The following is an 18,237-nucleotide window of genomic DNA, read 5'->3' on the forward strand; positions in this document are numbered from 1 at the left end:
TCAAAACTAGTCCATAGAAATATCCAGAGAAAAGGCCATGGTTTACTGATGTCCCATTTGAATACACTCACAGCACCGTTCTCATCCCAGGCCTCAAATAAATGCTCATTGCCACTCATTAACAACTAGTCTGGAGTGTTTGTTGAATATGTAATGTTGTTGCCATGCAGCTCTAAATGAGCTCTTGTGTCATTAATCTACTGCTGTGCTTCTCTGTCCCTAGATACATTTAATCTACCAGAATGAGTAAAAAGTCTTCATTATCCCCAAACTACAACTGAGTGATGTGATAAGAGACTTTAGGGAATGTATTGACATTTACTTTATCTGCTGTGGATGAGATTGCATGGAAGTCTGATGGAAACTTGTTTGACGTTTGAGCAACTAAATTATGAATATAATGATCTATAAACGTCTATACTGTAGGTTTGTGTGTGTGTGTGTGTTTTTTTTAATCAGATGTAGTGAGACCTTATATAGCTCCAAAATTTAAGATATTTCAAAGATCAGCATTTATTAAAAATAAATATATATCCACAATATTACTTGCCTGTGCAGTTAATCCTGGTGAAATTAAAAATGCTTTCTTGTGAAGGTGTAAAATGTTAAAAAGTGCATCACACTTAACACTGTTAGATCTAGCAGTGGCTGGCACTGAATCCTTACATCCCAGCAGACGCTGCCGTATTTACTGTCAGCATCTGTAGAACCAAGCGCACGTGTTCTATCTTTAACAAGCTGGCTTTGAGCTTGACCAGCTGTGACATTTGGTGTAACCTTAGGGACTGCAGACTGCAGCATTCGGGCGTCACGCAACCTTGGCTAAATAATTCAGTGTGTGCTATGCATATTACATTGTGCCCAGGGTTTCCACTTGGCCCCTAGATGCTGCACTCAATTGGCTGAGCAACCTCAGTAGAAGAGCTCTCAGGCTAAAATTTAGCTTCTCACTGTTTCTAACCTCCCACCTGTATTTTCCTAGGAGACTACGGCCAGTGAAGCCATAGCAGTGTTTGGAAAAATTATTGTATTCCAAGTTCAGTACACAAACCCTTTTAGTTGTGTAACATATCATTGTGCTGGAGTGGTATTAAAATGTCTCTCTTTGTGTTTTTAGCTTTAAATACACAAAACATTGACTTGGAAATACTACTTGACAGGTAAAAATATTATGTGGTGTAGTGGGTAAAGTCTGAGATGGAGAGACAGCCAAAAATTGCTCATAGCTGACTATTAAACATGATCTCATTAGTTATAAATTGTTACTGCCACAACCACCAAATATGTGGCTGCAAGGATTTACTATAATGCATCTTATGATTTTATCAAACACTAGAAGCATGTGGATAGAATTTAAAATACTGTGTGTTGAGAACATGGCATAGTATCTAGAATCTAGTGTATCTTATTTTGTTCATATAAAAAAAAGTCACACATATGAAGGCCTGCATTATAACATTACTAAAATAATGCAGCAAGTCCAGCAAGTCCAGCTTTTATGCACGTGTTTCTCGCTGAGAAAGACCATAGCAATTCAGGTAATTTTTTTATTAATCCTTTATTTATCCAGGTAAAAAATCTCATTGAGATTAAAAATCTAATTTCCAAGAGAGACCTGGCATAAATAAGAAGAGACTGACTGAGAAGCAATATGTTTTTGACTGAAGGCATAACTCTTGTGTACATGAGTTCCTGAGGACTGAGACTCAGGTGGAGAGCTGTGTCATTACAAACTATTTTACCATACAAACCTGAAATCTGTGGCTAACACAGCTAACCTATATGTTGTGTTAAACAGCACAAAACATTAATATTAGATTGCAATACATTTACTAGTGAACGATCCTCGCAGTCTTATTTTGAAACTATAATTGCTGCTAACGAGCTAGCTCAACTAGTCTTCCTCTATTAGCAGATTGTTTGGGTACCTCTTTAGGAGATCCTTAATGTCATTGAGTTGTGTCAAGCTTTGGTACAAGCCACTGGACAGTCTCCAACTCAAACATCTTGGTGCATAGGTGGTAAAAGTATTCTTTGTTCTGCTCTTAAGATCATAGTCATTGGTTATCGTCTCTGGTTAGCTATTACTGCTTTGCTGAGTGCACAGAGGCTACAGAGCAGAATACAGTCACCAGCTGTAGTCCAAGACAGTGGAGTGCAATTTACCAGAGAGGCAGATGATTATTGCTTCACTATTTATTGTCACAACCACGAAGAGTATCTTTTGCTGTTATATTGAGAAAAACATGGGCATGCTTCCTGAGCATAATGTTCCCCATATGTGAGAACACCCCCTCCCTCGCTGCCACTATAACACACTCTAATTCTGTCCAAAACAGTGAACACTGAAACAAGTTGCTGTAGAGTTCAAAAGAGCTACGTTATAAATTATTTAAAATAATAAATAAAAGAATGTCAAGACTCAGTGTGGTTTAAAGTCAGAGAACATAACAGGGTTTTTAAAATGTCCAATGTTGACAAAGTGCAGAGAGGAAGCAGCACTCAGGTCCACAGTTTAAGAGCTGTAATTGCAGAGGCCTGGTCACTTCTGTGCTTTAAGGTGGACCTCAGGACCACCTGGGCCATCTACTTGGCAGACCTTACTGAGCTTGTGGGAATTTGCAAGTTCAAAAGTTTAGATAGGTTAAGAGGCTCAAACCCTTTGTTGCTTATGGCTTTCCCGTTTACTATGTAACCCTCTAATGTACAAAACAAGGCATTCCCAACATCTCTCACTGACTACTAAAACTATTTTTATCTGAAGTTATGTAGCTGTGCTGAATACAAATAAGACAAGGTTTTGCAGAATCAAGTCTAACAGGTCTTGCTTGGCTATAGGGTTGTTTATCCACAAGAGCATTAGTGAGGTTACTAAGGGTTTGCTGTCAGTCAATGCTCCAGCTCCTTCCAAAGGTGTTTGGTAATGAAGAGGTCAGGACTGTTTGCAAGCCAGTTAGAGCTGGTCAGATACAACCCGTAGGAGCATATCCATGGCATGAGACGTACCATAGTTGCAAAACAAGGCAGGTAGTACATAGCACAAAGTTAAAATCAAAAGGTTTCCTATATGGTTATAGACAGAGAGAGAAAGCAGAGAAAGCAAACAGAAACAGAGCCTAGGATTCAGGCAGAAAATTAACTACACCATACTGTGACATGGTATAACAAGTGATACAAATATACTGACAGACTAACAAGCAGACAGGTGGAAAATATCATGTTATTCGGCAGTAAGAAAAACATTTCAAATAAAATATCTGAAATATTAGATTTAAACAGAGAAGGCAGGATGAATGAATTATAAATGACCATCCACCAGTGTTCTGTTAAAATTGGGTTTGGTTTGGGTAATGATGATGGTTTGGGTTAAAAGAGATTTCTTGATAAATGTTAGAGGACATTCATCTGTATGCAAAAAACAATGAAGATGCAGCAAAGCTAAGGAACAGTTATTTTTTTTTAACTGTTTTGTTTTTATTTGTTTCATTTTTTAACGAAACCATAAATAAATGAAAAAAAAATACGTTTAAATTTAATTGAAATGATGGCGAGCCAATAGTATCCACAAATCTTTTTTTTTTTTCAATACAAAAATTATATTTTCCATACCCCACCCGATTTGAGAGCCACTAGTTTAAAGACATTTTGATGATTGAATTGAAAGATTTAAAACAAACAGTGCCGTCCTGTATTTAAACTCATTCATCAGCCCCGATCTCCTCTCTTTGCAGCCTGGCCCTGTCAGAATTTAATCAGACTTTATCAGTTTACCCCTGATATTATTTTGACTACTACGTGATGCTGTTAGTTAACCAAATGTAAAAAAAATATATATTTTCTGAAACAACTGATGCTGTCTTACAAAATCTATATTGGTCATGTAACAATAAAATATATATGTGGTTTGTAACCATGTATAAATGGATCAGTGAGGTTATATTTTGGTAGCTGGCTATGAAAGTAATAATGATGATCATATTTTTATAGACCTTACTTTGTATACAGGGATCTTTCTCATCCTGAATCAGGAGAGGATAATCCCTAAACTATGACAAAAGATAATTCACAAGAATAATAATGAGAAATGTTTAGATGTCACAACCAGGTCTGAGTATTACAGTACTGTGTGTGGACATATATTAAAGAATAACTACCTATTATTATTATTATTATTATTATTATTATTATGATAATTTGAAAACAGACCAAGAGTCTCACATTTTAGGTACAAATATATTATATTTGCTCTGTTATTACCATTTCCTCAAGCGATCAAAAGCAGGCACGTTTAGGAAATGTGACACACTATTATAGGATTCTATAGTTAGAACTGAATGCTGTTATTCCTCCACTGCCTGCAGTCTCCTGGCAGTATTAATCTTTTAATTCCTGACAGTTATGGCAGTTATGTGGGCAGCAGACTCTGGAGCTGGACAGTTAAAAACCCAAATAAATCTGCTGCTTTCAAAGGAAAATTACAATAAGTCTTGTGGCTCACTAAACACAAACACTGGAAGGGGGAGATATCATTACCCAAGTCTTGCTTATTTCTTCAAGCAGTCTTTTTCTATGGCTGTTCACTGAATGGCAATGAATACTCACCTGGGAGAGAATTTTGAGGGATTATTAGTATTTTAGGGGTTGTCACTAAAGTGGCAGGATTTTAAGGGACACATTGTATTTGTTTCTCCCCTTTTGGTGTTCTCCAGGAACACTGAGGAATGCAATATTTGTGTCAAAAATATGTCAGATATTTGTTAGTGGATATGAAGCCCAGCTGGGTTTGGTGACATTTCTCCTTTGAGCTAGATACAAAAAGAGTTGTTAAAGAAAAGCATCTTTTTTAGAACTGTGGTCTGTCCACATGTGGCTGATGTGTGAAAGATTATCAGTGAAAGGAGAGTTTTCACTGTTCTCTTTCAGACACAAGTGGAGCTGACAGTGAAGGTGGATGTGGTGCAGTACAAAAATCTGGCCCTATTGTTAGCTTGTAGTTTAGCATGGCACCCTATTGTATAAATATGGTCGCTTAATATGTGCATTGTATGTGTGTGAAACTCACTCAACAGGAAAACAAATGCTGCTGGAGTGTTGTTATGGATAAGGACTGTATAACTATCTGAATAGGAAAGTATAAAGCAGCAGTAGTTTGATTACACTAAATATTGCATTTCCTTTTCCTTAGTCATAAGTTAATACCAGGCTATGTCTGTTCTATTGACTATTGAAGGTGACACAGCCCATCTGCTGTGTTTTCCCAAGATGATGCTGTGGTATCATGACGTGGTGCTTCTATTTAAACCAATCTGTTTTGTTTACTCTTCAGGTAAAAATGTGATAACAGTTACCCTGAATTTATTTTAATTATAACAGTGTTCTTTTTTGTGTGTTGTTGTTTTCTGGGTATATGCAATGTTGGTCAAGTTACTTGAAAATAGTAATTAGTTACTAATTACTGATTACTTTAACATGATACACAACCTGAATACTAAAAATAATAAAGCAATAGACCTTTCAGCCCAATTCTGTTTTTTCTGCATAATCCATCATATAAAATGTAGTTGAATGAAAAAGTATTTTTTTAAAACTTGTTTTATTAGTGTTAATCTTTTAACTGTATGAATCAAGCAACAATTAAATTATATGCAACAGTCTTTGAATTGAAGAAATTTGTTTAATATTAAAACCTATTTTCTGCATGTTTCAGAATCCCAGTCCCACATTTAAGCTCTGTAGAAGTTACCCACCAAGAGGGACAATGGACCCCCTAATGATCCTCTACCTAATCACATGAGCCAAGGTGTGAAAATGGGTGTAGGTCACAATCAGCCAAGGTTTCGGGTGAGCTCATTGCAAAACCTAGCCCCACCCTATCATGTGATTTCATGAGGTCAGATGGCGCAGGATGTGAGTGGGTGTTAAGGCGCCTGGGAAGGGATCTCAAAACTGGATTATAGATGGCAGACAGTTGGTGTTGTAACCCACCGCCTCTGTTCAAAGACGGTCGCTCACAGTGGACATAAACGGCTTCTTTTACTCCTCTTTCAAGCCATTTATGTCCACTGTGAGCGACCATCTTTGAACAGAGGCGGTGGGGTTACAACACCAACTGTCTGCCATCTATAACTCTCCCCCGCACTCGATATGATTGTTGATATACACACTGCCACGGACGTCGCACACTCGTATGTCATTGTCATGAGACAATCACAGACAAAATCACAGTTTAGTAACGCAGTAACACAGCATGCTTACGGGAAATTAACAGTAAAAAAATGACCTTTTTTGCAGTAGTAATCCCTTACTTTACTAGTTACATGAAAACAGTGATCAGATTACAGTAACATGTTACATGTAACTCAGTACTTTTTACTGCCCATCTCTGGTTATATGTGGTTATTAATTGATTGTTTGATATTATGCAGTGCACTATTCCCATTAACTAAGATTATGCACAGCAGCAGATAGATATTTACAGAGTATGCACAATCTGTCACGTTTTTATGATGTTTCCTCTGCCTTTTACATATGTTTTTTGTTTTACATATTGTCTTTTGTGCCCTCACAAATTCTCGATGTTTCTTTTCAGTTTTATTTTATTTATTTATTTTTTATAAAATTTTACTTCACTTATTCCACTGTGAGTGCCGTGTTTATCATTTACAATCTTTATTGAATCACTTTAATGCATTCACTTAGTCTAAATCCCCTATGCGAATATTGAGATTGATCACTTCTACTGATCATAAGAGGCCATCATGAGCATATTCGCCCATTTCCAAGCACATAATATGACTACTTAGAAAGTTAATCTTGATACATTGAGTGTGCATAAATGTGTAAAATTAATCACAGCTGTTAGATACAAAGTTGATACAGCTGGTGTTCCCATGAGGCCCATTGCCTCCACTCATAAGCTGCACATACTGTAAAGTGACTATGCACTCACAGCTTACCCTTTGTCCAACAATACAACTATTATCATGGATTTTTAAAAGGGCACAAACCGCTGAGGTCATTTATTATGGCCTATAAATGCTTTCACCAAAAAAGGTGAATAAAAAAATCCACACTTTTTAAGTGTCCACTCTTTTTGACTGAACCACAGTTGCTGGCAAAAAAAGACACCTTGTGATAGGACTCGCGTCAAAGAAATCCACTTAAAGATATAAGATACAAAGCTAAGGTCTTAAATTAAGCCCTATTCAGGAGAATTCCTATCTACTCTTGAAATAACTCAGATACTGCAGCTGCATGTGTAACATGTGCTGGGTACAGTGACCATTACTTAAGTCTACATAAGCCTGGTAGAAAAAGTTGAGGTCATTTATTATTCATCGGGTTACAGACGTAGGACATTACTTATACATTAGAATCTTAGCTTGTACTTTTTCAGATAAGAACATTACATTATTTAAGGAGACAAGTACAGAGCAGTGCAGAGACCTACAGTAATGTTTTAAAGATCACTTGAATGAGTTCCTTTTTATCAGCTCTAAATATTAATTTCACTCCCGTAGGTAGGTGCTGATTTGAGATTTTACACTGCTGAACATTAAATGGCAATTAGGTTGATAATTCTAAAAGAAATGATGTCAGTATTTTTGGAGGGATTGTAGTTTTGCTGCAGTAGTTTTTCATGTCATCGATCTGTTTCCTCCAGGTAGGCTAATTGAACCAATTTTAGTAATCTGTGATCCATAATATAGCTGTAAGATTTTAAGGCTGTTATCCCCCCTCCCATTATATATAGCAAAATTTTTGCAAGAATGTGTGCTATGTTAAAGTGAGTTCCAAAAATATGAAAGCAAGCAAAATTATATCCCACACATAAACCATGACGTTGTTACATAAACCTGGTCGTAATCAGAATGTCTGAGGATTTGGAAACACATCAGAACAGAAGTTGTGACATGTAGCATCTGAGTGAGTAATTTAACTGAAGCAGATTCCTGGCAAAATTATTCTTGGGTAAAAATGGTTAGCTTTCCTTGGTATTCTTGCACATTCAGAAGAAAATGAGATGGATTTGATATGGACTGGGTAATGTGTTAGGAATGAGAGTATGACAGTCAGCGGTAGCGATTCCATCATCCTCCAGGATGAGGCCGGGCATTGTTGTGCCCCAGGAGGAATGCAGGCCCCACTGCACCAGTATAGGGTCTGACAGTGGGTCCAAGAATTTCTTCTCGATATCTAATGGGATATCCTAATGGATATGCCGCCCAGACCATCCCTGACCCCAAACTAAAACAGTCATACTGAATGATGTTACAGGCAGCATAACATTCTTCATGGCTTTTCCAGACCTTTTTAATCTGTCACATTTGCTCAGGGTGAGCCTCCCGTCATCTGTGAGAACCTGCCAGTTCTGGTATTTTATGGCAAATACCAATCTGGTTCCACGGTCCAGGTTCCAGGTTCCTCAGTTCACCCTTACCCATCAAGTTTGTTTCTGATTTTTTTTGGGTCAGACTTTCATACCAGTGGCCTGCTGGAGATCATTTTGTAGGGCTCTGGCAGCAGATAGTATGCCGGTCCTGCTGATGGGTTAAGGGCTTCCTATGGCCTTGTCTGGCTCTCCTAGAGTAACTGCCTGTCTGTTGAAATCTCCTCCACTTATTTATGTGCTCTCCTGGAGGAGTGGGACTTCCTGTGCAACCTCTGTGGGGTCCTGGTATTGCCTCATGCTATCAGTAGTGACCCAATCCATATGCAAAACTAGTTATAATGGTCAGAAAATGTGTCAGAGGCCTCTACTTGCAAAACCTGTTGTGGGGGTTGTGTCATTGCTGGCCCTTAAATCACCTGTTGTTAATTTCATTAACACCAAAGCATCCGAAACTGATTAACAACCCCATCTCCTACTTAACTGACCACATCAATATCCAAGAAGTTTAATTGACTTGACACTATCATTAAAACAAGTTCACTTTTTTTTAAATTTTAACACAGCTGTGATCCATTCCCATTGCTTGTTGAAGTTGCAGTCAAATAGTAAATTATATTTAGGAAGATTCCTAAATGACTGAAGTGATTCATAATAAGAGCTGGTCTAATTCTATAAATATGAAGGAACAGTGCTTCAGTGTTACTTTATTACTTCCTGGACATCTTTTATGAAAAGAAACATTTCAAACAATGCATCAACTAAGTTCATGCAAACAACGATCAACACAACTGATTAGATAAATTGTAGTGTGTAGTGTTGTTTAACCAACTCATATAATAACATATAATTTTTTGACTTTCAGTAACTTTTAAACTTTAAAAGGATCCTCGCTGTAGTTAAATACGTTTGTTTTGAAGTTGTTTCCTGTGTGAAGCACCTGTAACACCGGTTGAAAAATCCATCCATCCATCTTCATCCGCTTTATCCGGGGCCGGGTCGCGGGGGCAGCAGCCTAAGCAAAGAGGCCCAGACCTCCCTCTCCCCAGCCACCTCCTCCAGCTCATCCGGGGGAACACCAAGGCGTTCCCAGGCCAGCCGAGAGATATAATCTCTAATAATGGGTTGAAAAATGTGTTCTATAAATAAATATAATTAAATTTGATAGAGTGAAAGCTGAATTGTAACTCATTTTGTTTTGGACCTTATTTTGGGTACTGCTGCATTGCCAGTTTTTAAGAAAATAATTAATTTTTATTCAGAGATGAGTTAAAGTGGATGAGTTCTTCAGCAGGAAGGGTTGACACGGGTGAGCAGCTTTTCTTTATATAGTCATTTAATTTAATTCCACCTTGGTAATGAAATTATATTTTTCACTGGGCTGTCAACCTTTTTACGACCTGCATAAAAAATACGAATACATGTGGCAAAGTGCTTAAGATCTTTTTTGGTACTACATTTCAAAAGTGTCATTTTTTGTGGGAAAATCATAAGAACAATGTCTGCCAGATAAAAATTTACGGTCTCCGTTACGGTGATCATTACATGCTCCATTTTAGGACTGGTGTGTGATGCAGTGATATGCTGATAACTCACCGTACAGTTCTCCTCCTGCATCTTTACTAGATCCTACATCCTGCACAACACCAGCGCTCCATCTGTTGTCCCAGGGCAGTTTTATGTCAGTTACACTTTAAAATACGTTTTCATAAATGTCTTTTCCTGTCGTCCCGTTCATCGATTTAATGTCCAATATTTACACTCCACGGATTCAGATGGTCAGCTGTGCAATGTCCAGCATGTCTGTACTTTCATCCACAGCAAGAGAGTATGCAATGAAGTTTTTGCTTCTTTCACACAACTGTGTTCTTAAATCAGTGGCCATCTCACCAACCCGATCAGCAATCGTATTTCTCCTCAGGCTCGCATTTGCCAAAATCTGCGTTTTGTCTGGACACAAGACGCACACCTTCATCATGCAGCTCTTCAGAAACTCTCCCTCAGTAAATAGCCGGGCTGATTTGGCTGATCTCCTCTGCTACAATAAAACTTGCTTTCACAACAGCTTCACTTTGTGATTTTGCTCTGATGACAAACGTCTGCTGAAATGTCAGATTCTTCTTTAGCTCTTCTACTTTCTGTAGTTTCTGCCCTGCATTTCGCTTTGTGCTGAAAGGCTCTGTTTTCAGAATCAACATTTCTCTTTGCCATTGTGAGGGGCTAGGTAACAGAAGTTTGACTTGATTGATGTTCCCAGGTAGCCTAGCTTTCGGCAAGGAGGCTGCAGCGCTGCATTATGGGATATGTAGTTTGTATGTTATTAGCGCATCATATCGCCGGGCCATGGATAACAATAATAATAAATCTATATAAAATGATCTCGCGGGCCGGATATAAATGTACGCCGGGCCGGATGTGGCCTTGAGTTTGACACATGTGTATTAAAGTGTTTATAGATATAATTACTGTTACTGATTCTTTGGCCACTTCTAGTCTGTCTTCATAATTCTTATGAATTATCCTTCACATCTTTCCTGATGTTTTCAATCAAGGTCAAGAAAAGCTGTGCAGTCAAAGACAAAAGGACTATTCAACCGATCTTGCTTTTGATAGTAAGAAACTGGGTTTGGAACCTATATTTAATATATTTCTACGAGACAAGTGTACTGAACACAAAGCACTTCTTTGGAAACCCGATCAGTTATTTCCAAAGCAGGATCACATAGACCAAAAGTGTGAAGACAATTATATTGAAGATCAATTTTTGAGAAACAGAAAAGCACCTTCATCCTAAACACATAATTGATTAAATATCATCCTGGTCACAGAGAACAGCAAACTTTGAACTCTTGAACAAGTATCTTAGGGAAATTCCCAATAAGCTCTTTTCCACAGTTTACATCTGTGATGTGGGGGAGTCAAATATATGATTATTATTATTATTAATGTTTCAAAAATTAAGTATTTTTAATCACCTTGTCGCTCACTCACTCACAAGAGTAAAGCAGACCAATCTTAAAGTATTTTGTGTTTCTTCATTTGTTTGCTAAGACTGTATCAGAAAAGTGAAAAGCAGTCAGTACACCACTGACTGAAACACAACATCTGGAATGTTTGGGATTAACCAGTAAAGACGGCTACTACATGTGAAGTACAGCTGTTACAATACCAATGGTAATGAATAACCTCTGGGACCCAGACGTGACCCTTACCCTGATCCACGCATTGTTTGCTCTCACATAATTACACTGTCAGTGAGCCGGCAAAGCAGAAACGAAACCACAGAAAGTAGTTTTGTCCCTAAAGCTAACCAAAATGTAATCACATGAAGAAAAAAATCAATAATAATTTATATTTTTTGAAAGGAACCAAGAACATATTTACACTTTAATATTACGAATCTGGTTGAGGGATCCGTATGACCGATTCTAACCATTTATTATAGTGAGATATAAGTGTAAAGGCAAATCAGGTCCACCATCATTACCAGGAAGCTTAAGAAATCACGGGCATCGGCAAAAAAATAAAAAATAAAAAATAAATAAATAAATAATAAAATGCTCGTACTCATGCAGCCCCGACGTCATGCCAGCGCATATTGGGAATGGCATAGGCACCGATCGGTTTTCTATCGCCCATTTGCTGGGAGTAAGGGCGCCCTCCGTTTGCGAGGTGCGCCTCCTGATTGCGGTACAGGGAGGAGAGGGCGGGGCGGCGGGGAATTCTCTGGCTGGGTGAAGCAGCATCTAATAACCAACTCGCAAAATAAAACAAAACAACCTACAACCAACAAACACGAAAACACCAGACATTATGATACAGACTTATAATTTGCACCGATGTTTATTCGAAATTCTATATGCGAAAAGTGAGCGCGAGAGCCCTCGGTGGGTGCGCCCGCTCGCTGCTGAAGTCAAAGTAAACTTTACTGTCATCTCCGCTACATACAGTCCAGTATATAGAGATACGAGACGACGAGGCTCCAGTTACAGCAGTGCAAGTAAACAAACAATACATATAAGAAGAGTAAGAAAATAAATATACACTTTAGGACTCGGTAAAGGGATCAATAACAATTTAAAATTTATAATTTACAGTTTGATAATTTAAAGTCTCACACACAAGCCGTCGAAAGGGGAGGGGGGGCTGCTTCCAAATAGAGCACATTTCATTCATAATGTTGTAAATCCAAGCCCATTATGTATTCATGTTTTGAATCCTGGGTTGTGCGAAATCCCAGAAATAAATCCTAGACAAAGCGAATCTGTGAACTAAGGTGTAGGTTATGTTGTGGTGATCCTCGGGTTGGGGGATTTGTGTTCATACTGGAGTGCAAAATTAAAACCAATAGAAGATAGACAAGAAAAGTTCAAAGCCATCAGGTGCTCAGTTTAGAAAAAAAGAGAAAAGAAGAGGAGGAGAAACGAGCAAAAGATACAGGTAAGCAGATGTGTGATTGGATAATGGCAGGTCACCCTGAACCAATCAGAATCAGAACACTTTATTAATCCCTAAGGAAATAATGTGGGTTACCATTGCTCCAAGAAGAAATGTTAAAAATAGTTCTCATTGTATGACAAATTATGATGGCTGTTTGGTAGCTGTTTGCATACTATGCATACTCTCTCTCTCTTCATGTGTGTGTGTATGTTTCTCTGGTGAAATTCAGTATTGTTCCGACAACAGTTTTATGTTAATGTACAATCCTCAATATGTTTTATGTGTTTGTGTGTGTGTGTGTGTGGGGGGGGGGGGGGGGGGGAGTGTTCGCCCAGGGCGGCAATCAGGCATAGGACCGCCACTGAATACATGTACGTTTTGTGTGAGTCTAACAATGTAACACAACGTCACAAGTTTTAAGATCAAAAATATACTCATCTATAAACAACAGGGTAAAGAATGAGTGGTGGCACTCGGGACCTACAAATTGGAGCCAGAGTTTTGGCACAGTGTTCACAGCTGTTGTAACTTTGTTGTTGTCACTGACATGAAGATAAACAAAGCACAGTACATTTTCTGTAAATGATACACCCTGCATGTTTAGAGTCAGTTTTACATGGAAATTTAAGAGCGAACAATATCTTTTTTTTTCAGCATTATGGCAAAATGGGTTAACTCAGCAGTGTATAGAGATGCAGCTCAGGCTTCATTTTTGCACCAGCTTCTAGGAAAATGCCAATCTGTATAAAGAGGAGAATATTACTAATGAAGACTAAACCCACAATGTATCTACTTTACCTGTAGCAAGGCAGACTGACTGCATAACAGCTGTGTCAGGTAGTATCTTGAAACACTGATGTTGAGGTGGATTGCAAGGTATTTTGTAGATGTGAAACTATTATAGCCAAATGAAATACCCTATTTAAATAAGTAAGAGCAGGACTATTGCAGTAGCTGATGTGGCTCTGCACTGAAATGAGCCTGCTTCAGGTAATACCATACTCTACTGTATATGTAAAAACAACTATGGCTGGTGAATACATCACAGGGTCATCTGGATCTGAAAAGACACGCTTTCTGCAAATGCCATCTAAGGTATGAGGCTGTTTTGTGTTATTAAGAAATATTCATTGTAATGTTCTTTTAACTTTATTCAGACATACAGAAGCTGTTCTGGAAAGAGCCACAGTGTGTGCTGTAGTTGATACTAAGCACATGAGACTGAACAGCATGACCAATATACCAAAATCTTTTGTGTGCCGATCGGTCAATTTCGCCGTCTTCAATCAGATGTATTCCGTTTCAAAGGTTTTAGGGTTACAAGTGTGACTTGGTGAGATTGCTGTTGTGACATTTATCAACAAATGAAAAGGTGGACTATTCTGACATTGCGCAACTGTGTTAAATTGCTGTCAGATTACTGGAAAGAACATCTGAAAAGGGCCAAAAACCTGTTATGGAAACCTGAATGGAGAATTGTGCTTGTTCAGGCAGCATAGTGAAATTTTAGCTCACATTAGCTCATTCAACCACAGGCTCATTCATCATCATTCATCAGTCACAGCTTCCATCCAATAACGTCCAGTCATTTTTATGCAGTTCATTCAACGCACTTTTATTTGTATAGCCCAACCAATATTAAATATTGCAGTTGAAGGGGTTTGACAGTTATAAAAACATTATCACCTGACATTTCTTGCCGTTTCCTCAAATTTGCAGCTAAAGCGCCGTTCACCTCTGTGACTCTTTTCTTGCATACTTAACTTTAAAGATTGTCAACCTTTATTTGTGTATCTGATTGTTCCGAAGATGTTACTTCCCTGGCAGGAATCTTGGCCCTGTTCTTTCTCAGCGCACTCGCTCACATAGCTCAATATTTTGAATAGTTTTTGAGTACCCTGAAGATCCTGATTCAAGAGGTGCTGTTGCTGCGGAGATAAATGTCTGTTTGTATTTTGCATTGAAAAATTCTGTTGTACAGTAAACTACCACAAACTCATCTCCAGTTCATGCCATGATGTATGAGCTCCTCTACTGATAAAAATCTACTGAACAAGTTTTACATTAAAAGAAGATAATATAAAAGTGAGTTTGGGTATTGTGGCTATCAATTGTGAAATATTCTTCGGTCATGCTTATTTTTTTGTGCTACTTCCACCATAGATTTATATACTGAACCCTCAGCTGAAGTCAGATGCACTTTAGTCGTGGTTATATGTGACTGTGATGAAATGATAACATTATTACTTACTTATTAGCAGGTTAACGTCATCTGAGAAAAGCCATTACTATTACTTTATTTATAATCCTCAGACTATCTTTAAAACGTATTTAATCAAGCTTATCAACAATACATTTTTAGTTTTTGCAAGTGTATATATATATATATATATATATATATATATATATATATATATATATATATATATATATAAGGAAATATATTAATTCACAACCGTTGTCTTTAGAGTTCGAGTGTTATTAAATTATGTTATAGTTATGTTTAGGTGAATCAATCATCATCTGCTTTAATACAAAGCAAGTCCATATATTTATTCCCTTTCTTACTCTCTATCCATCACAACCTCCTCTTACTTGTTCTGCAGTTCACATATGTTTTACATTTTTTGTTCATTGTTTGTTTTGCATAATCCACCCAGTGATAACTTTAGAAAACGGTTATGATATACTAAGGCAATCATTTAATATTAAGGTAACTAAAGATCTATTATTTATCCTAAAACATGGGAGCAAAACAGGAAAAAAAAAAACCCTCCGGCAAACAAAAATAAAATAAAAAAGATAATAAACGAATAAAAATCAAATAACTTAATAAAGCCGAAAAATTCCATCAAATAGAATAAACAAATATTTCAATAAACTAAAAATAGATCTCAAATAAACAAAATAAAGAATAATTTAAATTATTAAATAAATAAAAGTTAAAAGAATAAAGTAGTTTCATAAGGTCTAATCAAAACAAACTTAATCGTAATAGTAATTTTTATAGATAAATATCAATAGCAAATATGAAAATGGCATCATAAACTTGAGTATTAAAAACAACAGGCAAAAATATATAACAGAATTTTATTTTTAAAACACAGCAAATCCATGGATAAACTTTCCTATACTGCAAGATCTCAGCACGTGAATCAAGCAAAATTAATATTTACCTTCTGATAACGTGTCTTCTAACATGTCTTTGGATGATCTTCTCCTAAATACAAATGAAGCAAAAAGAGAGACATACCTTATAAACAGTTAGACAAATGACACACAGACTGCAGCTCTAGCCTGCTGCGACACTTTGATAGATGCGTTTGGGGCAAAATGCTGGAGATATATATAAGCGGGATATATATAAAACAGATTTTAGTCAGAAGCCAAGGTTTGGGACAAATTGTTTTCACCTGACAATGGCACATAATGAAAAGCCAAAAAAGGATTAATTATCTGGGAACAATAAATGTTTGTTCCAAGTGTCCATTAAATGTTCAGATATTTCACTTTGGATTGATAGCTATCCAGCAGAGCTAGCCAAAGAAAAATCTGAGGGTGAATTCCCAGAGAAGATAAAAATTTCAAGGTTAACTTTGTTGCTGTTTCTGAGAGCTAACTATACTGGTCCACAGTAGGTTTTTTTTTCTTCTTTCAATACTCTTTGTCACATCTCTACCACCCGCTGTTTTTATGGCATTGCTCACCTCACTGTTTGTTACACCAGAGATTCATTTGTCCTTTTGTTCGACTCGTCAAACACACATTTTGTCACTGCTTCAGCCTCACTGTTTGGGGCCTTTATTTGCAGCTAGAATCGTACAGGAGCTGCATTCAAACAAGTACATTTGAAAACCGGATGCATAATTTGAACAGGTGAAACAAAAAGAAAAGTATACTTAATTGCTGGTGCATTTTCTCCCTGTGCCTGTTAATTTGGAAGCTGCTGTACGTGATGATGGAAATCTGCTCTTTACATGGATAATTTCACTATCAATAACACAAATGAGGAAAATTTTGCTTATCCCCATCAGATTTATTTTTCTTTCACTACACTGAGCATTAGGATTGTTAGTATAATGTGGATTCACTCTGCTTGTATGAATACTATAAATGTGGATGCATACATTCCTTGACATTTATGGTGGGCTGTGTTTCTCAGTGTTAAGCTTTAATACAAACCAAACAATGCAGTCACATCCATCCAATTCTGCTCTGTACAAAAAGATGTTTTCCTGGCAGCGTCGCACAATGCTGCTTCCATCAATACACAGCATGCCGCGCTACCTGCGAGATGAAAAATCTGGGCATTTCCCTTTGTGTTTGTCTGGCAGTTAAATCTCACTTTTTATGCTCGCGGTTAATCACATTACATCACCGTTGCTCAAACTCGGCCCCTTTTGGCTGTCTGCGGCGTTTTTACTGTTTTTTAATTTGAGGGAACAGTGAAGCTGAAAAGATGTTGTTTTTAATGGCATCTTGACAACTCTAAACAAATCCACAATGGCTGCTTTGCTTTGTTCTTTCAGTTTAAAGTTTTACTCTACATTTTTATGACAGCTTTCAGAATTCATGCAGGTGTTTTTTTTTCTTTGTTCTCCCTGTTTGTTCACACAGACTCTGAAGTCATCTACAGGAACAGTGACGGCCATGTCATCAAGTTCAACATCCTCACAAATGAAACAGAGATCGTCCTGACAAACGGCACATTTGTAAGTAACTATTAGTCTTGTTTACTGGTTGGTGACTGCCATTTAAAAGTTTGGGCACACTATTCTGGCGTGTCTATAGGAAATTAAAAAGCCAAAACTGTCTCAAATACTAATTCACTAGCTGGGTCCATGTCCTCATTTAAGGTTTGGTAGCATTTTTAGTAGATAAAGATAAATAGCTTAATCAAGAAAAAAGCTGCGGTTTGGGGAAGGCCCCGATGGGGACTGGGCCTGGCAGGTCCCCATGTACTAATGAGAAGTGAAAGAATTGAAAAAACAAAACAAGGAGGGAGGGTGGGGCACGAAAACAAGAACGAACAGCTTGTAGAACTGGAGGAGTCATATATAGATAAGACCCAGAATGGGTGTGTTTGGAGGCGGGGTCCGGCCCCTGACATTTAGATAACTTATCTCCAATTGATAAAAATACTTAAAGGTACATATTTTGCATTTTGTATTTGTGACCTTAAAAATAATTTCAAACTAAATGTAAATAAAATCATCAAATTTGACTTTACTGCATGTCCAAAATATCTATGTATTCTGCTAAATAGAGATCATGCTGTATTTTCATGTAATACCGATTTGTACCACAGGTTGGTGTAGAGAGTCAGTGTAATGTTTAATTTACTAGGCAGAAGAATGCTTTTTCATTTAAAATGATAACTTTGCAAAAAGAAAACTATGTAAGCTAAT

General features: G+C 37.3%; 1 protein-coding gene across 2 annotated transcripts in view; it reads left to right on the forward strand.

The window, feature by feature from the left end:
- Positions 1 to 18,237, forward strand: part of LOC146500969 (inactive dipeptidyl peptidase 10-like) — a 251,993-nt gene that overhangs the window by 170,832 nt on the left and 62,924 nt on the right. For both annotated transcript variants that reach the window (XM_085136350.1, XM_085136351.1), the window contains exon 4: positions 17,447 to 17,541. In XM_085136350.1, the coding sequence (XP_084992476.1) occupies positions 17,447 to 17,541 (95 nt within the window). The remainder of the gene's footprint in view (positions 1 to 17,446; positions 17,542 to 18,237) is intronic.

This window comes from Neolamprologus multifasciatus, chromosome 16 (genome assembly GCF_963576455.1).
Source record: "Neolamprologus multifasciatus chromosome 16, fNeoMul1.2, whole genome shotgun sequence".
NCBI classification, from domain to species: Eukaryota; Metazoa; Chordata; class Actinopteri; order Cichliformes; family Cichlidae; genus Neolamprologus; species Neolamprologus multifasciatus.